We start from the raw sequence: 22,371 nt of genomic DNA, 5'->3' as shown, positions 1-22,371 counted from the left end.
AGTCCTGTGGCTCATTTTTAGTGCGTGATCTTCATAATTGGGTTGCATATAATACACGATAACTGTTATCTCGTATATTCTAGCTGGTATACAGTCTAAGAAGAATGGGTGCAATATTCTCTAAGTAAGAAGTTAATTAGGTTAAGCGTGATTTCATGTACGACATGAAAACTCAATTCCAGTTGGCTATATACTTAGGAATTTCCAATATGGATATAATATGGATACAGTTGTTTCTCAAATTAGCTAGAAAACTGAAGGAAATTGTAATTCATCCATTTTTAAATACATAACAGCTACAGTTAATAAAGCAATAGCGAAGTATTTTGCAAATTTTTTAATTTTTAATTTCAAAGCTATGTGCAATTCTTTCATACAATAATAATAAAATATTTAAATATAGCCATAAATCTTCTTCGGCTCATAGGGTTCTTCCAAATATGAGATCTCCTCATCGGTAAACTTCATAGTGAGTGCCTCGAGAGCATCATCCACTCTATCTTCAGAATTGAGACCAATGATTGGGAATGCGCCTTTGCTCAAGACCCAAGCAGAAGCTATGACAGCCATACTGACATTATGCTTTTTGGAGAGTTCCTCAACTCTGTTGATGATTTCTATTTCCGCCTTGGAGTTTGTGCCTAATCCAAAGTATGTTTGATAAACATCAGTAGTTGAAGTTCTATTATGGGAAGATTGAGCACCAACTGGGCGAGCTAAAATTCCTCTTGCAATAGGAGACCATGGGATCAATCCCACTTTACCTAATTCATTGTAGTTGCAAAAAGGAATCATTTCACGTTCTTCTTCACGATAAAGTAAGTTGTAATAGTTTTGCATACTGATAAATTTGAACCATCCATTTTTGTCTGCGATGTATTGCAACTCAGCGAAGTCGACTCCTCTCATCGAAGAAGCTCCGATGTATCTAGCATGACCAGCCAATACTATATCATTCAAAGCTTTCATAATTTCGGCCTTAGGAACAGTGTTATCCAATCTGTGAATTTGAATGACATCTACATAGGTTCCCAATCTTTCCACTGAGCCTTTGATTGCATCGAAAATATGCTTCCTTGACAATCCCTTAGAATTGGCATATTCAAATGGGGGATATTCACTTTCAGACATCATATTGAAATCTGGCTTACTTATGTCAATGGTACCATACAACTTCGTTAAAATAACAACTTTCTCTCTAGGAATTTCATATTTTTTAAGAAATTTACCTAAAATCACTTCAGAATGGCCATTGGAATAGACATCGGCAGTGTCAAAAGTTCTGATACCGTTGTCATAGCACTTCTTCAAGATTCTGAAAATCTTCTCTTCATCCTCAATGATCCATTCACCCCATGACTTCTTACCGTAAGACATGCATCCTACAATAATGGGGGATACTGACAATCCCGAGGCACCTAATTTCTTGTATTCAATTAGACCAGACATTGAAATCCCTTTGAGCTTACAAGAACAATTTGGATATGATTGAACGTGAACAGTATACTTTTGTACCTGGGGAAGGGAGAAATCCCCGCCTTTTATACCACAAATTACAATAAACAATCCAACTCCCCCATTGTATTCAGAGGGACAAGATTCACAGCATTATTTTCGATTCAGCTTATATTCCATATAAATTCTGGTTCTATACCACATTTGGAATCCCCGAGATGTTTAGTATCTCCGAACAACAACATTTTCCCAGATAAGTAAATCCGGCTTCATTAAACGTTCTACTGAGCGGGGTTTGAATATTCTAAAAACAAGCGCCGTAAATGCAGCGGAGATGCACAAAATACTCCTATTAAAGGTACATCGATTCGACATTCATTAATATCTTCAAGAAACTTCATATAATTATTTAGTGGCATATTTATTTACTTGATTTGAGACTACAGCAAAGAAGATCTTATCAATTGTGCAGGACAGATTAAACTTATACTACCCATTAGTTATGTTCGGCAAGTTGTTGCAAAACACCCTTTGGTTCATATGGTTCTTCTAAGTAGGAGATTTCTTCATCGGTCAATGTCACAGTAAGAGACTTGAGAGCATCATCAACTCTGGATACGGAATTGAGACCTAGAATAGGGATTGTGCCCTTGGAAATGGACCAAGCAGTAGCAATAACTGCCATACTAACATCGTGCTTTTTTGCAAGCTCTTCAACTCTGGAGATTATTTCATTGTCAGCTTTTGAGTCTTGGCTCAATCCAAAATACATCTTAAGAGCTGCAGGAGGCAACGTCCTGTTACTAGTCGACAGCCCACCAACGGGACGAGCTAAGATACCAGATGCTAATGGGGACCATGGGATTAATCCCACCTCGCCTAGCTCATTGCTCTGACAAAATGGGATCATTTCACGTTCCTCTTCACGGTAGAGTAAATTGTAGTAGTTTTGCATACTTATGAACTTGAACCATCCATTCTTGTCTGCAATGTGCTGCAACGCAACAAAGTCGACAGCTTTTGTGGATGACGAACCAATATACCTAGCATGACCTGCCAATACAACATCATTCAAAGCTTTCATAATTTCTACTTTGGGAGTCGATTTGTCTAATCTGTGAATTTGGATAACATCTACATAGGTACCCAATCTTTCTACTGAGCCTTGGATAGCATCGAAAATATGCTTTCTGGACAACCCTTTAGAATTAGCGAATTCAAAGGAAGGGTACTGTGATTCGGTGACCACATTTTTGAAATCAGGGATTCTAGTATCAATTGTACCATACAATTTGGTCAAAATGACGACCTTCTCTCTCGGAATATCGTACTTCTTGAGAAACTTACCCAAAATGACTTCCGAGTGGCCATTGGAGTAGACATCCGCAGTATCAAAAGTCCTTAGGCCATTGTCGTAGCACTTTTTCAAGATCTTGAAAACTTCTTCTTCGTCTTCGATGACCCAGTCACCCCAAGATTTTTTACCAAAGGACATGCATCCTACAATAATGGGAGAAACCGATAAACCAGAAGAACCTAACTTCTTATTTTCAACCTTAACGGGCATCGTGTGTCGGAACTGCTGTCTTTATTGTCTGTAGAATTGAACCTCTATACCAAGTCAAGGATTTCTGCCTCAGTCCTAGAATTGCTAGAAGTGGAAATGTGAGACAGCCCTCTTTATAGGTAAAATAAAGCCGAACCCCAGCATTGGAAAGACCGAATTAAATGTGGGGTTAAACGAAATACAGGTACCGAAATATGGTTCGGTCTTACTATAACGCCGAGTTTCTATTCAGAAACACCGAGGTGCAGGCACTTATGTGTCAAAAACTTTTGCGCTTCCCTGCTATGGACAGGTTTCGCTTACATGCGTACTTTGTAAAGCGCTATTGCTGAAGTTAGAATCACTACTGAAATATACGATATTTTCGCACGAAGCAATGAGGGTGCGGTGTTTGAAGCCGTGGAGCGTTATAATTTTATTTCCGAGGCTTTCAGACAATGCAATAAGTTAATAGTTTGCTAATTCCGAGATCCAGCAAACATGCCAAAAAGGTAGATCTTTCTCAGATGACACATGAATATACAAAGTACCGATGGAGAAACAGGGGCAAATAACGAAATGCTCCTTAATTGGAATGAAGAGCATTATTTAAAATAGTATTGTAAAATAAGCTGTACGAACCTATATATAAATAGAAATAATTCTCTCAAGTACCTTTGTCGAGAAGGATCTTGAAAGGAGAGGTTCGAAGGAGCAATAAGACAAGTGAACTATTATCAAGGGGACGTAAAGAAAAAAAACTCATTAAGAAATCTGTTAGACCTGTTTGAAGGATTTTTCCCGAAGCTACTTAGCGAAACTCAAGAGCTTAAAACAAGAAATGCCTTACCTATTTTCGAGAGTTTTACGCAATACCGCGAGTATTCTTAGGTTCATAAGGCTCTTCTAAATAGGCAATTTGCTCCTCAGCCAATTTCAAAGTGAGTGCCTTGAGAGCATCATCCAATCTCTATTCAGAATTAAGGCCAATAATTGAAAGGCACCCTTGCTCAAATTCCAGGCCGAGGCAATAGTAGCCATGCTGATGTTGTGCCTTGTAGAGAGGGCTTCAACAATAGTAGCCATGCTGATGTTGTGCCTTGTAGAGAGGGCTTCAACTCAATTTCAATTTCAGCTATAGAATTGTTATCCAATCCGAAATACGACTGAAGCAGGTCTGTTGCTGAACTTCTATTATGAGAAGATTGAGAACCTATTGGACGTGCCAAAATACCTCTAGCTATTGGGGACCATGGAATCAATCCCACTTTACCTAATTCATTGTAGTTGCAAAAAGGAATCATTTCACGTTCTTCTTCACGATAAAGTAAGTTGTAATAGTTTTGCATACTGATAAATTTGAACCATCCATTCTTCTCGGCAATGTATTGCAACTCCACAAATTCGACGGCCCTCATGGAAGAAGCCCCAATGTATCTATCATGACTAGCCAATACCACGTCATTTAAAGCTCTCATGATTCCTCTTAGGAGTTGTCTCATCTAATCTATGAATTTGAACAACGTCCACATAAGTGCCCAATCTCTCCACAGAGCCTTGAATAGCATCGAATATATGCTTTCTTGACAATCCCTTGTTGTTGGCGAACTCAAATTCTGGATACTGTGATTCTGTCTTGATATTGAAATTGGTAATTCTAGTATCAATAGTAGCAAATAATTTTGTCAAAATTACCACTTTCTCTCTGGGTATGTCATAAGCCTTGAGGAACTTACCTAAAATTACTTCAGAATGGCCATTGGAATAGGCATCAGCGGTGTCAAAAGTTCTGATACCATTGTCATAGCACTTCTTCAAAATCTTGAATATCTTGTCTTCATCATCCATAACCCATTCACGCCATGATTTCTTACCATATGTCATGCATCCAACTATAATGGGAGAATCTGATAATCCAGAGGCTCCCAATGTCAAATGCTTATAAGAATGACAATTGTTTTTAAAGATATGGAATTAAGTTGTTGCTACTAATTTTTTCGGTTTTAATAACGCCGAGTACTAACAGAGGTGCAACTGCAAATACCTCTGAATATCCTTCTAATGCATTCTTGGTTTCAACAGCATCTCTTGATAAAGTACCTTGCCTTCCGGAAGTAAGAAAGAACGTTGGTATATTCAGCAACAAGAGAAACTGGACCAGTAATTATGCAGAAGTAACTCAATCCTGCTATACCGAATGCAGCAATTAAGGTAGAAATGTGACCTCCACCACATGGAAGCGTTTCTTCTTACAAAGTCTAATGGTGACAGTTATTTTAGGAGGTACCATACAGAGTGGCAGTCGTGCTCTACTATGGAGCCTGTTCTATTGTAACCAAAGTTTATTAGCCTTTTACGATAAAATCTTCTTCGGAATCTAATTATTTCAAATGTAAAGGGAGACAAAAAAGTTATAGAGGTAACGTTATACAAGACCACAGTAGTTTCCTCAGGACCTATACTGCTGAATGCAGTGATCATTCAATTGAGATAAATGTGTTCAAGAGCAAATTCTACTCGTGACCGAAGACTCTCTTTGGTTCATATGGCTCCTCCAAGTAAGAGATTTCCTCCTTCGTTAATTTAACGGTGAGGGCCATGAGAGCATCATCAACTCTTGCTTCAGAGTTGAGCCCAAGGATAGGGATAGCTCCTTTGCTTAAAACCCAGGTAGAGGCAATGGAGGCCATACTGACATTGTGCTTCTTAGCGAGCTCTTCAACTCTGTTAATAATTTTGTCATCAGCTTTAGAGTTGTTGCCCAAGTCAAAATATGTTTGGTAGACATCAGTAGCAGCAGATCTATTGTTAGTGGATTTAGCTCCAACGGGACGAGCCAATATACCCCTAGCAATTGGAGACCATGGAATAATTCCAACCTTGCTCAATTCATTGTTTTGACAGAATGGGATCAACAACGCGTTCTTCTTCACGGTAGAGCAAGTTATAGTAGTTTTGCATACTTATGAACTTGAACCATCCATTTTTGTCAGCAATGTATTGCAATTCAGCAAATTCAACTGCCTTCATGGAAGAAGCTCCAAGGTATCTTGCATGGCCAGCTAAAAAAACGTCATTTAAAGCTTTCATAATTTCTGCTTTAGGGGTAGTGCTATCCAATCTATGAATTTGCAATACATCAATATAAGTTCCCAATCTTTCGACAGAACCTTGAACAGCATAAAAGACATGCTTTCTAGACAATCCCTTGGATTAGCATATTCATAAGAAGGATACTCAGCCGCTTCTCTCATGGCATCGAACTCTGGAACATTTGTATCGACAGTACTGAAAAATTTAGTCATAATGACAACTTTATCTCTTGGAATGTTGTACTTCTTGAGGAACTTACCTAAAAGGACATCAGAGTAACCATTTGAATAGACATCTGCAGTGTCAAAAGTTCTCATGCCATTGTCATAACATTTCTTTAAGATCTTGAAGATCTTCTCTTCGTCTTCAATAACCCAGTCACCCCATTATCTCTTACCGAAAGACATACATCCCACGATGATTGGCGAGATGGATAAACCCGAAGCACCTAACTTCTTATATATTGGAGAAGACATTTTTTTTATTTATAATATGGCTATCTTTTGCAACTTTATTGAGAATTGTATCCGACACAAGTAATTGGTGGAAAATATAAAAAAAATTGAAGTCGAATAAGAGGGAAATCAAACCCTTTTATACCTATCCATGGAATACCAATGGGCCACATGTGGACTACATGATTTAATATTGATATAGGCAAAAAAAATAAAAATAGAGCCGGTACTATAGCGTATGAGCTTAACATTGCGTCATAAGAGTTCCATTGCGCTATGCCACACAAAACTAATGGCAATAAATCCAACGTCCGGAAATATGGCTATATAATTGCTACTTAAGAACTCAAAGAGATCAGATAGGAAGTCTTTCTCACAGCTTTACTACGAAGATTCTAGGTGAGCAAGAAACTGTGCATCACGGAGCAATATGAAGAATATTCTACTTGAAAGGTGTTGCTCATCAGTAAATTGTAGTGTCGAATAGAAACACGAATAACGGAAGTGTCACTTCATAATTGGATAGTACGTCTTTGTAAAGCATCATCTCTCTTGAGCTGCCTAAATCAAGTAGGACAAGCACAAGACCGGAAGCGTGAAAAAAAATTCCCGTTCCGCACAACGATTTCAGATTTTGAGACTGGGAATTTGGGTGCAAATTGACTGCATTTTTGTTGCACTAATTGTATCCTAAAAAACAGACACGGATAATGATATGTTAGACTACCTATAATTACCTCTGAAGTTAAGCGGAAGCTAGGATATCAATCCGTTCCGCCATTCATAAGAAATCTTTTAAGTAGCTCTCCTCCGAAATGCACATTGTCATATCCAACGTTAATTACCATGCACGACTACTTGTTTAGAATTATATACAACAAGACTATAGCAAATCATGTATATGAAATAAATATTAGACGAAATAAAAATGCAATAACTCTAGGAAGAAAATTTGACTCTATAGATCTATACCAAATTTAGAAACGACGGTTACCCATTGGAGCACTGTTGGAACCGGTTTGGTAACCCCTGTTACCACCACCGTACCCACCACGGCCTCTACCACGTCCACCACGGCCACCACGTCCACCTCCATATCTGATGTGGGAACCGAAACTTCTTCTGTCGAATCTTTGCAACTCAGGTGGGATAGTTTGCTTGGCTTCTCTCATAATCTTACACAAGTCACCACCAAGTTTGGAGTTGGCATCGGTGAAGAAAGATACAGCAGTACCGGAAGCACCACCTCTACCTGTTCTACCAATTCTGTGAACGTAATCTTCGATATTACCTGGCATGTCGAAGTTAATAACGTAGTTAATACCCTTAACATCTAAAATAATTGTTAGTAATCAGGCCTATGCAAATAAGCGACCTCTTAAATTTAGGATGATATTCTTGTGATGTCACTACAAAAGTAAAGTCAATCGTGGGATCCTTGACAAATGTCCAGGACCCTCAGGACGAAGACGAATTGAAACAAAAAATTAGAGAGGATTCATTTATTGATTATCATACTGAGAAAAGCACATATATATAACATTCAATCTCAAGAAACAACTTTTCATACTATCATCACAATAACAAATGAAATTTGTTACGGAGACACAGTAAACTCGTTCTTCCCTAGGCTGCTTTATTCAAGTTTCATTCCTAATGGTCCCTTAGTGATGATTCGCGTTGTTAGCTTTGCTCAAGGCTGTTAATGCTTTGCTAACCCACTCCATCCTTTTCAAGAACTTTCTGAATTCTTACTCTGCCTTTCGAGATCTCAACATTATAGATCGTTTTAAATGCTTTCCAAAATATGAAATAAATTACTCTCTCTCTGCGTCGATTTTGAGGAGGATCTGTTTTCGAAAATGGCCAGCACTTTCAGATCACCTCTTCTTCTTTTTTCTTTTCTTTTCTTTTCCATTCCTTTGTTGACGCTTGTTCCGTATTGCTATTCATACTCCAGTAGAGCAGACTCATATGATTAGACCACAGGAGTATTAGTCGACTTGCAAATGCAAGGACATGAAAATACTCTTCTATGTTCCTCATTTTCCCATAATAACCCAAGAATACCTAAATAAAAAAGTCGTTAGTAATCGTAAAATCATAAAATAAACATACCAATACCTCTGGCAGCAACATCAGTAGCCACCATGATAGGAGACTTACCGGACTTGAACTCCTTCAAGACCCAGTCTCTCTCACTCTGTTGCTTGTCACCATGAATGGCTAATGCAGGCCATCCGTCGGCTCTCAAATATGAAGTAACTTCGTCACACATTCTCTTGGTGGAAGCGAAGATTAAAGCCTTAGAGTCTTGGTCAGCAGTAGCGGTTTCCAAGTGCTTAACCAATCTGTCACGCTTCTCGTATTCGGAAATAACCTCGACAATTTGTGTGATAGTGTGAGAAGCAGCCAATTCCAAAGAACCAATGGTAGTTTGGATAGGGTCGTTTAAGTAGTCTCTGGTCAAGTTTTGGACTTCCTTTGGCCAAGTAGCAGACCACATCAAAGTTTGACGATCTGGTCTGATTTGGTCAACAATTTTTCTGATTTGAGGTTCGAAGCCCATATCCAACATTCTATCGGCTTCATCCAAAACTAAGTAAGTAACTCTCTTCAAGTTAGTCTTTCCCATCTCCAACATATCAATAAGTCTACCTGGAGTAGCGATACAGATCTCAACACCTCTGGCAAGATCTCTGATTTGGGCACCCTTTGGAGCACCACCGTAGACACAAGTGTTTCTGATCTTAGAAGAGGCACCAAACTTGGAGCATTCTTGTTGAATTTGGACAGCCAACTCTCTGGTAGGAGCCAAAACCAAAACAATAGGACCATCACCAGGACTCAACAATGGTTGAGCATTGATGTGCACAATAGCTGGCAAACAGTAGGACAAAGTCTTACCAGAACCAGTGGCAGCGATACCAACCATATCTCTACCGCTCAAAGCCATAGGCCAACCTTGGCATTGAATGGCGGTTGGGCTTGGGAAACCTTGAGCCTTAACCTCCTTCAAAACGTAGTCTGGGAATCCAGCCTCGTCGAAGGTGGTAATTGGGTTAGGGATGTTGTCACCAATAACACTCATTTGGTGCTCTTTTCTGAAGTCAGCGATCTCCTTCTCAGAACGAGCGGAAACAGCTGGGTTTTCCTCGTAGAAATTCTTCTCAAACTTTGGAAGAGATTCGAGATCCCACTCTGGAGTGGTCAATTCGACTCTGTCGTTGTAGCCTCTCCCGCCACAGCCACCGTAACCACCAGATTGTCTTCCGTAGTTGTTGCTCTTGTAGCCACCTTGGCCGCCGTTTCCTCCGTAGGATTGGTCTCTGCCACCTCTGTAGTCACCGTTGTTGTAGTTGAAAGACATCTTATTAAGTGGTTTTTGATGTGATTACTGGGAACCTTGATAAACTCTCTTAAGAAGAAGAGAAGAGTATTCAACTGTAAATATTTGATGCGGACATGGCTAATCCTTTATAGTAGCGAAAAAAAAATTTTTTGTGGGTTAAAAGCAATTTTTTAAGCGATGGTGATGAGGTAGATTGCCTAATCAGGAAGGATAATTCAACGGCAGGGAATATGTGTTAAATGGGTGGGGGTGAGAGTATGTGTGTGAGTGAGAGATAGAGAGAGAGAGAAGAAGACGGCGAAAAAAGATCTCTATTTCAATGCTTCTATATGCAAATGTTGTAATCGTGGAGAGAATAGAGAGGAGGAGTGACAGGATAGGCTAAAATGTATTAATTTTAATATTAATGTATTAATATTAAAATAAATATTATAAAACCATTGGAAGACACCTTTCTTGTCCTTTCATTCACTTAAGGCAATAAATAAGAAAACGCGAATATATATGCAATGTCAGTGCTATCTGTAAATTATGGAAGCTTTCAATCGTTTATGTTTTGTCTTATGTATGTGATGAAACTCATGGAATGTGTAGTACTTTGAGTGTGGAGTACGCATAGGAAAAGTTGTGTGAGCATAAAAGGATATGGATGTGATAAGGTTGGTATGGCTAAGTGTGTATTAATGGAATCTGATTTCAGATCACAATAGGCATACTTTGCTTAAAAGTAATTTTATATTGCAAATTATTTATTATATAAGATATGGGACTTCCTAACTTTTAGAATTAATTTGGTAAAATGTACTTAAATGTGAAAAAAACCCAACTCCGACGGTTTAACTATTGCTAGCTTAACTATTGTTAGGTTATCATTGCAAGCAATGAAAAATCCTCTTCTAAGAAGTTCACTCATGTCTCTAAAGGCTAACCCACTTTTTCTCCTCTTCGAAACCTCAAATCTTGTGTCTCATTACTCTTCATATATGAATTGCAAGCTACCGTTCCTGTATTAGTACTGTTGTTTCTTTTGCTTTTTTTTTTATTTAGTGGGAAAAAAATACGCCATTAATACGTAAGGATACATAAGGGCCTGAAGAAATGGACCCCATAATGGAGCCATATGAGAAATTAATAAGTCTAAGACAACAATTATGGGCTATATCATACAGCCTGATGATCTATCATTTCATCCGACAGCTTGATTGACATAGCAAATGTCCTCTTGCGAGGCAAAGTTGTGAACAAAGTGAAAAATATATTACAAAACATTATTCTATCTATGTAAAAAGTTAGAAATTAGAAGCAATAATGTGGAAAATGGAAGTTCGGCTTGTATTCAAGCCGAGATGCAAATTGGAAATTGAAGAATGCACTATTTGAAATGATTCATTGAAATTGACAAATGTCAATTCATTTCAAGTTTTGGTGAATGGAATTGAAAAGTGTTTTGAACTTTAATTATTCCAAGATTGTTGAACTGATGGACATTCTACCCACCTCAAAGACTCAGAGTCCATCGTTTGGTATTATTCGGATGTTAGCTTTTTCTCCCTTGTGGGGAATCTAAGTGACTAACTCTTATAGTAACCCCGTTGTTGTGGAATTATGGCTCAGTGGTCTTGTATCCGCCTGCTTCGATCTTCTCGCTGAATTTGTCCTCAATAACAGTACACAATTCAGACAAATTGTCTAAACCTTGATGCAATGCTTCCACGGCGGAAATGTTACCATAAGTTTGGATTCTGATGTTCAATTTATTCTCCGAAGGATGTGGAATGGAGTAACCACAGAACTCCACTTCTGGGTTCTTCATGATGATATAACGCAAGGCATTTCCCAAGGTATGGTCCTCATCGATAATTTGGAATGAAGCAGCAGTTCCATCTTCAGAAGCACCAGGTAACAACTTGATTTTGTCCAAATCGTATTCTTGTTCCTGTTGTTCTTCTTCGACCTTTTCTTCGGTCATGTGGACGTCTTCAGCAGTATCCGCCATCTTGTATTATTCTCGTTGTTATAGCCTATTCTACGCCGTTTAAATGGTATAAAACATTAGTAACTTTGATCTTAAAAATTTTAGAAGCCATCATTGAAGGGTCGTGTGTAAACCGGATAGAGCACATGTGTTGAGAATTTTTATACAGGGTGGAGTCAAGGAAGGAAGGTGAAGTTAACAGACAACAACCCGTTTATTTAGAGTAATGAATATTCTATTCAGTCATACTATTACTATTTGAGCTTTTTGCGCTACAAGCCAGCGCGTCGTTCTACTTACTCTAGATGCCTTCTCTTCACTTTCTAGATACACGTAGCCGCTTGCGTTGTAAGGTATTTGTCACTAATCCATCGATAATGTGCCGGATTTGTCCCCTTTGCCAATAATCACTATACATCTGGAAAGAGGGCTCCTATGTACTAAAAACAGTCGATATCTCCCTAAGAACTCCGCTCTCGATTTGGAATACCAGGCAACTCACAATACTGTCAACACCTAGAGTCCCAGATTAAACTCGAGCAGTGGCCATTATTCCAAGTGCATACTATTTGTGTGTTTCTATCAATTGGACAGAGGGTGCCCAACTGGTTGATCCAGAAAATCAGATTTCATCCGTCCAATACCAATCAATTGCCCTATTGATCGATAATTTTCAATTAGACAGCATCCATTTTCCACCGTTGTCAACCTTTCTCTTGAAGAGATCAGTAAGACGTCACTAGATCGGTGAAACTTCCTATTCTATCAACATTATTATTTCGTGTCAACAAGTCCACTACAAGTGTAGATAGATCCTTTTCTAAGCTAATGTCATCAGGTTCTAGTGAGATGCATAGCAGCAAATTTCTGAGGAGTTCAAATCGCTCGAGAAAAATACAAAGGATAACGACCAAGAAGAATATTTTATGTTTTGGCTTCAATTAAAGCTCTCATCGCTCGCTCATTCGCTTGCACAGAACTAAGAATTTGACTTCATTATTCTTAGTGAACTGCCTCAGAGTAAGTTAGATTATTAGTTTCGTTTATCTAATTTGAAGAAGTTCAAGAACATCGTTAATATTGTACTTAGGGCTTGCTTCATCTGACCTTAACGTCTAGAACGTCTAGAGCGTGAATTTACGGTTTCATTAAGGACGCTTTAATTCGCACTTTCAACCCTTCAGGTCAACACAACGTATAGGATCTATTCAATATACTTTTAAATTGGAGTACGAGTGCGTGGTCAGAGGTCAAGAAGCTTTCTTAATGCTAAGGTCAAGTTCGAAAGGCGTTATCAACTTTTATCAGCTTAGCCAATAAGGAGTCAATAAGCTCGCATGTCGTAGCTCGAGGACGATTAGAGGATAAAAAATCAATGAAGGTTCCTTGTATCTGGCGCGACCATCGTTAATAAGTGTTTGGCGTAACTGCCACAGTCACATAGGAAGATGTTTGGAATAAGGAAGAGAAATGTATGATATCGGATGGAACACCGAACAAGCCAAAGATCATTATCTCTATTGATGCACATATTCTGTATGGTATTTGAAATGCATTAAATGTCAGTCCCACATACAGTAATGATTGACGTCCAAAACGGAATGGGCAAGCTGCTATGTACTTATTAGTGAGCTCGTATTCAAAATTGCAAATGTTTCAAGCTCGGCAAACAAGCGTAGTTATCCTCTTGTTTAAATTAAACTTCAACATCAATATTTGAGTAATTCGGGAACAGTTACAATCATTGTTTCACGTGACGCCTGGGTTCAAAAAATAATAATTGCGCGCGTGTGATTTAGTTCCATGCAGAAGCGACATTTGCGTTAGCGGAGCATCATTCCATTATTCTGTCATATCCTTGTTATCTCATAAGCAATAGGATTTAAATGAAATACTTGAAGAATGAAATAGTTCTCCCTACCCCACTAGAAGAATACCCGATTAACCTTCAAACCTGGTATAAATAGGTCCCATAACCATCAGGATCGGCTCTAATCATCGAAACCGCTGCTTCTCCGTTATAGGTAATATTATTTTTTATGCAGACCACCTATATTTTCATGATTCCAATTGGTATTGTTTCTCACCTTTGCAGAAAGAAGTATTTAACTTTGAAGAGAACATTTGAGACCTTTACTATTCTGGCAATTCATGAGCCCAAATAGGCTTTTCTGAGATTGGTCAACATAAAGATATGAGCAGTTTTCGGGGAGGTCAAATTTCTTTTCTCGTTTCGTTTTTATTCTTATCTTGAATTCACCCCTCTGTGCACTTAAAAGGTGAGAAATCTTATTGGATTATCTATTGTTATGCAAAATATCACCACACATTTGCAATTGTTTCCAAGTATTCTATAAATGTATTATTAAATAGAATTAATTCAGTCTCTCTTACATTTTCGACCAAACCTTTGGCACACCAAAAGTACCCTAAACATCCCAAATTTGGATTCTGTGTCCATCCGAATGATGGCCGAAGCTTTTCTAAGGCTGATGGATTACGGTGGTTAACAATCAAAGCAGCTTGAGCTGTAATAGGACTTTTATAGTAGGAATCTAATGATTCACACGAGCTGAACTCTTTTCTTAGTTCTTTAACTTGTGAGTAATCATAACAAGCTGTATCTTTTTTACATGTACTAAGACCACCATTAATCCAAAGTAATTCACCGTCATCACTAAAGTGAGCTACTTGCGTGGAGCAAATGCTTTTGATTTTGCCTTGACAATGAAGCTTTCCAATTGCTCCCGCATTCTTATCTGAAAATTCAAAAGCTGTGTTTCCAGATAAAAGTTGGCCAAGCCAAAATAGTTCCTTATCACCATGTACTGGTTCACTAGTTAACAGCCACATATGTAAATGACAACCCATTAAAAGGCCACTTAAATGACTTTTTCTATTTATGACCACCACGCCGCTTTCCATGAGATGTCGGCGTTTTAGCTTGAAGAAGGTGTTTTCAAATATTCCTTTGGTTTTAATTTCCATTCCAAAAAGAATCTGCTCTAACTGGCTTGGAAATAAACTTTTAAAGAGTGCAGCCTCCGATGACCACATTTTCTCCAATAAAGCCCTGTCCTTGAAAAATAATGCTCCAGTCCTCTCGAACTTAGGGTTCAGTAAAAGCGTGGTTGGGTTGACGACGGGAACAGTGTCAGCATCCATTAAAATTATTTCCTCAAAAGAAGAAAACAAGACAGGAAGCCATTTATTTCTATATCTTGTAAATCTGCTGAAATACTCTGACAGCAAACATGGACTTGAATCAACAAACCAGATTTCCTGCTCCAATGCATTCAACTTCTTATCAAATGTGCCCCTGCCACTCTTCACAATCTTATCTTGGGAAATTGGAGAAAGATCTCCTTTATGAACAATTTGAATTGGAAGTTCGTTACCTAGAAAACGGAGAACTTTGATCAATCTCCTAACATCATCTACTTGAGATTCACCCACACTTACCACTATTCCTCTCCCACTCATTCCATGGAGAGCTCTTCTCCAAAAAGAAGGACTATGGGAAGACGAAATGTCTGCCGTGGTCGAAGTTGAATATTTCGTAGTGAAAAGTAGCTCACTCTCCTCACCGTTCCACCGGACATAGTTCGGCGGATGTTGAGAGAACATGGGAAAAATGGTTTTCTCTACTTCACCAATATATTTTGGTATTTCGGAGCTAACTCCAAGGAAGCATTTTCCAAAAATCCGTAGATTACGGACGCCTTGCAAAATCTGGTGTTTATCACTGGACTCAGAGATAGACAGTTGCTGTTGCCTCTGAAGAAGGTCTGTAAAATAGAGATCACAGATGCAAGCGATGTCCCGTGCGTCACATATGCTGTAGTCGATGTCTGTCGTTCTTGACCAAAACATGAATGCCTGGATAGAAATTGGAACTTCGAAGTTACATCTAAATAAAAGTACCATGGATACACATATTGTGGAAGAAAGAATGGCAAGAGCTCTCTTCTTAAAACGGAAGTGGAAACTTTTCATAACACTAGTTGGTCAAATGATGATATGACCTTTACTATGTTTGAAGTCAGACTTCAACATCTATTTGGTAATTGGGGAACAGTTACAATCATTGTTTCACGTGACGCCTGGTTCTAAAAATAATAATTGCGCGCGTGTGATTTAGTTCCATGCAGAAGCGACATTTGCGTTAGCGGAGCATCATTCCATTATTCTGTCATATCCTTGTTATCTCATAAGCAATAGGATTTAAATGAAATACTTGAAGAATGAAATAGTTCTCCCTACCCCACTAGAAGAATACCCGATTAACCTTCAAACCTGGTATAAATAGGTCCCATAACCATCAGGATCGGCTCTAATCATCGAAACCGCTGCTTCTCCGTTATAGGTAATATTATTTTTTATGCAGACCACCTATATTTTCATGATTCCAATTGGTATTGTTTCTCACCTTTGCAGAAAGAAGTATTTAACTTTGAAGAGAACATTTGAGACCTTTACTATTCTGGCAATTCATGAGCCCAAATAGGCTTTTCTGAGATTGGTCAACATAAAGATATGAGCAGTTTTCGGGGAGGTCAAATTTCTTTTCTCGTTTCATTTTTATTCTTATCTTGACACCCCTCTATGCACTTAAAAGATGAGGAATCTTATTGGATTATCTATTGTTATGCAAAATATCATTACTTAGCTCAATCTTTGCTGAATGTCAACTTTTCTTATTAAGACAGCCTCGTGATTCGAATTTGCAAAATAGATGCAACACCAGACTTCTTCGAATTTAGAGTTCAAATGAATTACTAATTGATGGGACTGGCATGGATATCATTGCATATAGCATTTCGAAGCCTTTGAGGCTCAAAATTGCTTAAAGTGGTGTAATATGGGCGGCGCTAAATCCGTCGTCGGATACTCTTCTAGAGCGCTCAACCACAAATAAGGTTATTGCCGTTCTCCACTTCGACCTGATGGCTCCCCCGTGGTAATGAAAATAACCAGGAATGATGACACAAATGTGACAAAGACCTCATTAATAATAGTATAAAATATGAAGAAGAATCTTCAAATTCATTCCGCATTGCAGACAAATTGAAGTAACTACCAAAGATAACCCAAAGATGAGATTTCCCTTTTATTAGCTTCCATTGCTGTTGTTTTCCCTATTGTCACCGCTAGTACCGATGGTGTTCTTGTTGATGACAAGGTTTTGTGGTCCATAGAGGTGCAAGAAGCACCAGAAAATGCTAAACCAGATAAGGTGTACTAGCTGCGTTGGTGATGGAAGGCCATGTATTCCTGGAAAGGGCCAATGTCACAATCCCAAGGGCTGCTGGTCTAAAAACGGTGGTCCATTTGTTTGTCAATGTGTTGCGGGTGCCGAATTTAATTTTGACTGCTGAATTCTCTCTTCCTACTTTTTTTTACTAGACATAGTTTTTTTTAGGAATATATATTTTACCAATATCGTAAGTAAGGATTAGAAAGATGAAGTTTCTTTTTGATTTTATATCGGTATGATGCTTGACACCCAATATCCGTTGGGTTCTAGAAAGATATTTTAGATTAAAAACACCTAAATGATAAAACTGATATCGCTTCAACATGTGTCATATATATCGGCGAGCTTAATACCGTCTTAGATGGGTAATGAGAGTACAAAGATTCATCAGGTTCGCTGCAATTATTCATTAAATGAAGCCGATTTTGTGTGACTCTCTTTAGTGAAGCCAAATGTAGAGGTTGGCAAGACAATTTGGTTCAGGGGTACCCTCCTGGTATCGAAATGCTGAGATTTAGAATAGCCATTGGCCAGGGTCATGATTCATTTTTGCCAGTGGAAGTTTGACAAGTAAAAGGAAAGTACCCAAATAAGGCTGTTACCGAGGCCAATGTTTGAAATAGCTCCCGTAATTAGTTTGAATAAAATTGAAAGAACTGTACCATATGATGAAAAAAGTAAAACCAGTCCGGATTATTTCATACTTAAACCCCCCCTCTATACGTTTCAAACCGATACTCAAAAGTAACACCAATTGACAAAGAAACGTACAGAAAATATATACAGATTTAGAAGTAGAAATAGTTTACTGATGTCATCATCTGTTAAAAGCAAATCTAAAAAACAATAAAAAAGTTGCTTACTGTTTCATACATAATTCATACATAAAATACGGAATCTTGCCCTTCTCAGAAAGTTACCAAATAAAAAAACTTTATCTACAAACTTACTTATTTCCTTCAGAAAGCCCCCTTTATTACAATTACAAGAGAGTTTATGCATATATACCGAAACCTTCGTGACTCTTTCGCGTTGCTTGAACAGCATTTGTGATCGTCGGTTTTTATGGATCCTTATCAATCAAACATGATCGCCTGACGTAACTTTGTACTCCAACCAAAGACATTTGATATAATGCAAACTATAGTATATAGATGTAACTAGAAAAGCTCGAGCCTTCCCACAGTTACTAGTAATTGAATAACACGACTCTTGTGGATGTATGTATCAAGAATCACGAACAAATAAATCAAACATGTTTGTCATTATACTGATGCAATGATCGAAGTGATTGGTAGCGTTGTATAACCTAATAACAAGATGAAAGTAGGGTCAGCTTGTTATTAGATTTATTACTGAAGAGTCATCATTTGTTCCGGGATAGATACCAAGGCTGTCAATGAACCTGGAAGAACACTAGAATTGAAAGTCATGCTTTATTACAACAAGTTTTTTAATATACTATTATCTTCATAAATCACGTAGAGGATACTAGCTTAATCAAAAGCTGTAGCTCTCGCATCAGGAGGAGGATAAAAATGGCAGGGAGAAAAACTTATGCAATGATGTCCCATTTCCATTGTGTGTTCATAGCAAGAAAAGGGACCATATTATGGACATGTAAACCAGTCGAACGATATATTTTATGATAGGACATTGAGTAGAGTAAGGGGTAGCAAAGGTTGCCGATATGTTAAACATCAGTTTTTGATAAATCTAGTAAAAAGAGTAGAATTAGGTCATCTGCTTGTTTTGTTGTGCAATGGGTGCAAAATGTGTAGTGAGGTGAGGAACAAAGGAAATGCGTATTATTGGTACTTCAACCAGTGCCAGTTTTACTCCATATTTAAAAGAAATTGAACTAATTGAAAGAGCAGCCCAGACAAACACTATTTTATCTTACAGATACCTCCAGGAACCTCAATTACATCGATCGTCTTCATCCCAAATCGTTCTTCCATAAGAACGAGATCTCACACTTATCTCTTCTCTCTCCTCTCTTCTTCTTTTCCCACTGATCCGCGCTACCACTCATAAACCTCAACAGAATTCCCTTTTCGGCAGAAATTTCAATTTTTCTTTACAGTTTCTTTTTCGTGTTGTTTACAAAAACGCACTTAACCTGTAAACAACAGCCGCTAACATACGAATCTGTCTGTGGAAGAAGGTAAAGTGATAGTCATAAGGTCAGAGAAGTGTGATCTATTCTATACTTTTTGGGATTATATAGTTGTTATGAAAGAGTGTTAGTGACCGGAAGTACTTTAGGGAAGTGATTATATAAAAGAAAAGTCCCAAAAGAGAAGCCTGAAAAAGAGCATCCTGATCTCAGAGAAGAGATCGTTTACAACAATTTAAGGATATTAAGAGATAAGATATAAAGAGATTCGAATTGAAGAAAGGTTTGAGCAAAGACAATCATCAGAACTTCCAGCAGGGTATTAATAAGCATTTAGACATTTTATCAATTCAAATTGAAACAGCCAGCGAAAAGACCTAGTTAAAGAGTCAATTATAACCAATCGAAAGCACATATCATAACCAATAAGGAATTGACCACCATGACAGAAGACCTTTCCCAACCTATTTCAGAATCTTATTTCCACCTTTCTCAAGAAAGTGAATCCGATATCACTACCACTACTTTTGACATGTCGCCAAGAGCAAACCATACCTTTCATGACACTTCTATTTTACTCAAGTTGGCACAAGTCATTGACAAAGAGAACAAAGATACTATACCAAAGTCAACAACTAAAGAAAAGAACAAAGCCAACTTGGCAAAATCGTATAAGAGAAGTTATGACCCTTTGACTTCTCCTCTTCAGTCGAAGTCCAATGGGCAACCAGGTTCTCAGCACACCGAGCCAGCAGAAAATGGCAAGAGGAATGCCGCCAACATGTCTTCGTTGTTTTCTTCTCATTCGACTCCATTACTTCCAAAGCAAGGAACAAATCCAAAATGGAGAAAATTCTCACATGAAAACATATTACCAGACATTGACGAGTCCAAAAATGATGATGAAACTATAAACGAGTTGGTCCACTCTTTAAGAAGAGTGAACCTTGACGACGCCAATCAAGAGAAGTATACTTTGGATGACTTATACAGTGGAGTAGTCAAATTGTTAGACAGTAACTTTGGTGACCAGATAAAAACTTCGTTAAAGGAACTTATTGAACAAAAGGAGCAATCAAAACAGACAGAAAAGAGTATTCCGGCCAAGCAAACATTTCAAACTCCCTACAGAAGAGAAATTAAACCCATCAATAACGATTCATCAGACGAAGAGGATAATCTCAGCTTGAATGCACCACTTGACGTCGGCCGCGAAAGGAAAGGACGCATTGACCATAATGGAAGTTTTAGTAAAGGAATTACGGAAATTGATCACGCCATGGAAAGACACACATCGATAGATCAAGATACACCTCGGACGACCCCTCCACACTCTCAAGAAGAAGTCGACTCAAAGTTACAATCCACAGTTATTGAACCCGAGCCACATGTGCAGAAAATTACCACTGATGCAAAGCTGAACACTGACAACGAGCGATTAGTTGGATTGGAAAAGGAGATGAATACATTGAGACATGAATCACAAATAATCAAGGATGAAAATGACGCGTTAAAGAGCAGGTTGAGAGAATTAGAGATGTTAATTTCCAAGGAAAACAACAGGGAAGGAGATAAGGAAGAGGACAAGGATCATAATTTAAACCTCATAGATATTACACTTGAGTCTGTCGACTTCTCAGAAATGAAGCTTAACGACAAACAAGAAAATGAGCAGTTATTGAATAGCCAGAATCAAGATTTGAAGGCTAGAAACATGATTCTTAGTAAAGAATTGGACAAATTGAAGGAAAATTTCGCGGAACTAGTTAATGAGTTTAAATGGGAAAAGGCTAAAAACGATAAGAGACAATCACTGGATGAATTTAAGGTCCCCAAGAATAAAGTACAAGAGGATATACAGACTGTTGCTGATGATGAATTATCAAAACCAACCGATGGTTTGACAAAGCAATTAGAGGCACAAAAAATTGAAATACTGAAACTTAAAGACGAAATTAAGAGTATCAATGAACAGATAGGTGATAAGTCCAAATTGTTAACGGGTGTCAATGTTGATAGCCGTTTCTCTGAATATTACAACAAACTTGGGCTTGAAAAGGTAGATTCTATGACGAAGGTAGAAATGTCGAATTTGATCAAAAACTTGATGCTTTCACTTCTCATCAGTGATTTCAGTAATTTAGCAGCCAATGCAACAAAGTATGGCAAGTTTCTCAAATTGGCTCTTCGCTTCATGGACCACTTACATGAGATTGTATATCTTCAACAGTGTGCTGAAGTCAAGCCATCATACTACATTAAAACTCGTGGTGACAATGCCAATTTAAGCAATCTACAGGAGTGTCTAAATGGTATGATAGAGAACATCAAATTGCTCCGAATGTCCAATGTCAAGACGATATAGAAATGAAAACAATTTTTTAGCAGCCAATACAGAATACAAATTTACTATATACATCACAGGACCAATAGAACCAATCCTATTTCAAATCTCTATTCCAGTAACCAAAACCAAAGTATCCAGAGAATTTGCAAAATCGGTGAACTTTGCATTCTTTCCGATTTCCGCCCTCTTAGCAACTGTATTCCATGGAATCTCACCTCCCACCACTACACCCTCCACCTCCACCATCCTCTGAAATGACACAAATGAAGATAAGATCGCCCCATGCATATATCACGTGTGTAAAGTTGATTCCCATGACCTCATCGTGACTGACGTCATACACAGGCATTGAACGATAAGGAGGAAAAGGAGATTAGGGACACCAAATGATGCAGACGACGGGGTGTTTTCGGATGCAAGAGAGGGTACCTAAGCGCAAGGAAAGATCTAAAACCTGGGCTACGACGGCTCCACAAGAACAATGGGATTGACGGGAAGGGAAGAAAGAGAGCAATTCTGGAGTCGGGACAAAGTCGGTGATAGCGGGGTCGGTGTCCCAATGTGGTATGTTCCAAGCACACAAATGAACCAATTGGTACAGAGGGAGGTGTTAGGGATAGAGCAAAGACCAAGGCTTTCATAGAAAAAGGAGCTTTGAAGGATTGAAACGAACCAGGCGGAGGCAAGAAAAGGGGGAGAAGTCATCAAAGACGATTATTGCATTATATTGCATTATTGCAAGTGCTGTTCGGTCCCCCCTATAGTATCTATG

The 22,371-nt window shown here is 38.3% G+C and overlaps 8 protein-coding genes across 8 annotated transcripts; 1 reads left to right on the top strand and 7 right to left on the bottom strand. All coding sequences in view use genetic code 12, as the record gives it.

Annotated features, from left to right (window-relative positions):
* Window positions 1-355: 355 nt before the first annotated feature.
* On the bottom strand, window positions 356-1,846 carry RJT20DRAFT_45376 (aldo/keto reductase). Its single transcript, XM_064920210.1, has one exon. It carries the CDS (start codon window positions 1,447-1,449, stop codon window positions 394-396), a length of 1,056 nt encoding a protein of 351 aa, XP_064774619.1. The 5' UTR covers window positions 1,450-1,846; the 3' UTR covers window positions 356-393.
* A 1-nt stretch (window position 1,847) lies between these two features.
* Window positions 1,848-3,315, bottom strand: RJT20DRAFT_147954 (aldo/keto reductase). Its single transcript, XM_064918951.1, has one exon. The coding sequence runs from the start codon at window positions 3,020-3,022 to the stop codon at window positions 1,952-1,954; it is 1,071 nt and encodes a 356-aa protein (XP_064774618.1). The 5' UTR covers window positions 3,023-3,315; the 3' UTR covers window positions 1,848-1,951.
* Window positions 3,316-4,011: 696 nt separating this feature from the next.
* On the bottom strand, window positions 4,012-4,419 carry RJT20DRAFT_5922 (uncharacterized protein; the record flags this gene model as incomplete). The annotated part of the gene is made up of 1 exon (XM_064920887.1): window positions 4,012-4,419. One exon carries the CDS (start codon window positions 4,417-4,419, stop codon window positions 4,012-4,014), a length of 408 nt encoding a protein of 135 aa, XP_064774617.1.
* On the bottom strand, window positions 4,306-6,570 carry RJT20DRAFT_141182 (NADP-dependent oxidoreductase domain-containing protein; the record flags this gene model as incomplete). Its single annotated transcript, XM_064918626.1, has 6 exons — window positions 4,306-4,939; window positions 5,046-5,106; window positions 5,519-5,880; window positions 5,921-6,197; window positions 6,239-6,458; window positions 6,492-6,570. The coding sequence occupies 6 exons, from the start codon at window positions 6,568-6,570 to the stop codon at window positions 4,463-4,465; spliced, it is 1,476 nt and encodes a 491-aa protein (XP_064774616.1). The 3' UTR covers window positions 4,306-4,462.
* Window positions 6,571-7,428: 858 nt separating this feature from the next.
* DBP2 (DEAD-box ATP-dependent RNA helicase) lies at window positions 7,429-9,970 on the bottom strand. The gene is made up of 2 exons (XM_064917285.1): window positions 8,668-9,970; window positions 7,429-7,882 (listed from the first exon to the last, which is right to left on the bottom strand). The coding sequence occupies exons 1-2, from the start codon at window positions 9,917-9,919 to the stop codon at window positions 7,527-7,529; spliced, it is 1,608 nt and encodes a 535-aa protein (XP_064774615.1). The 5' UTR covers window positions 9,920-9,970; the 3' UTR covers window positions 7,429-7,526.
* A 1,534-nt stretch (window positions 9,971-11,504) lies between these two features.
* On the bottom strand, window positions 11,505-11,897 carry RPC19 (DNA-directed RNA polymerase core subunit; the record flags this gene model as incomplete). Its single annotated transcript, XM_064920886.1, has 1 exon — window positions 11,505-11,897. One exon carries the CDS (start codon window positions 11,895-11,897, stop codon window positions 11,505-11,507), a length of 393 nt encoding a protein of 130 aa, XP_064774614.1.
* Window positions 11,898-14,195: 2,298 nt separating this feature from the next.
* On the bottom strand, window positions 14,196-15,803 carry RJT20DRAFT_135284 (alpha-mannosyltransferase; the record flags this gene model as incomplete). The annotated part of the gene is made up of 1 exon (XM_064918392.1): window positions 14,196-15,803. One exon carries the CDS (start codon window positions 15,801-15,803, stop codon window positions 14,196-14,198), a length of 1,608 nt encoding a protein of 535 aa, XP_064774613.1.
* Window positions 15,804-19,306: 3,503 nt separating this feature from the next.
* On the top strand, window positions 19,307-21,776 carry RJT20DRAFT_45323 (uncharacterized protein). Its single transcript, XM_064920209.1, has one exon. The coding sequence runs from the start codon at window positions 19,695-19,697 to the stop codon at window positions 21,615-21,617; it is 1,923 nt and encodes a 640-aa protein (XP_064774612.1). The 5' UTR covers window positions 19,307-19,694; the 3' UTR covers window positions 21,618-21,776.
* The last annotated feature ends 595 nt before the right edge of the window (window positions 21,777-22,371 follow it).

This window comes from Scheffersomyces xylosifermentans (assembly GCF_036884685.1).
Source record: "Scheffersomyces xylosifermentans strain CBS 12540 chromosome Unknown RJT20scaffold_4, whole genome shotgun sequence".
NCBI classification, from domain to species: domain Eukaryota; kingdom Fungi; phylum Ascomycota; class Pichiomycetes; order Serinales; family Debaryomycetaceae; genus Scheffersomyces; species Scheffersomyces xylosifermentans.
The sequence above is the reverse complement of the archived record's forward strand: the minus strand, read 5'-3'. Positions and strand labels throughout refer to the sequence as shown.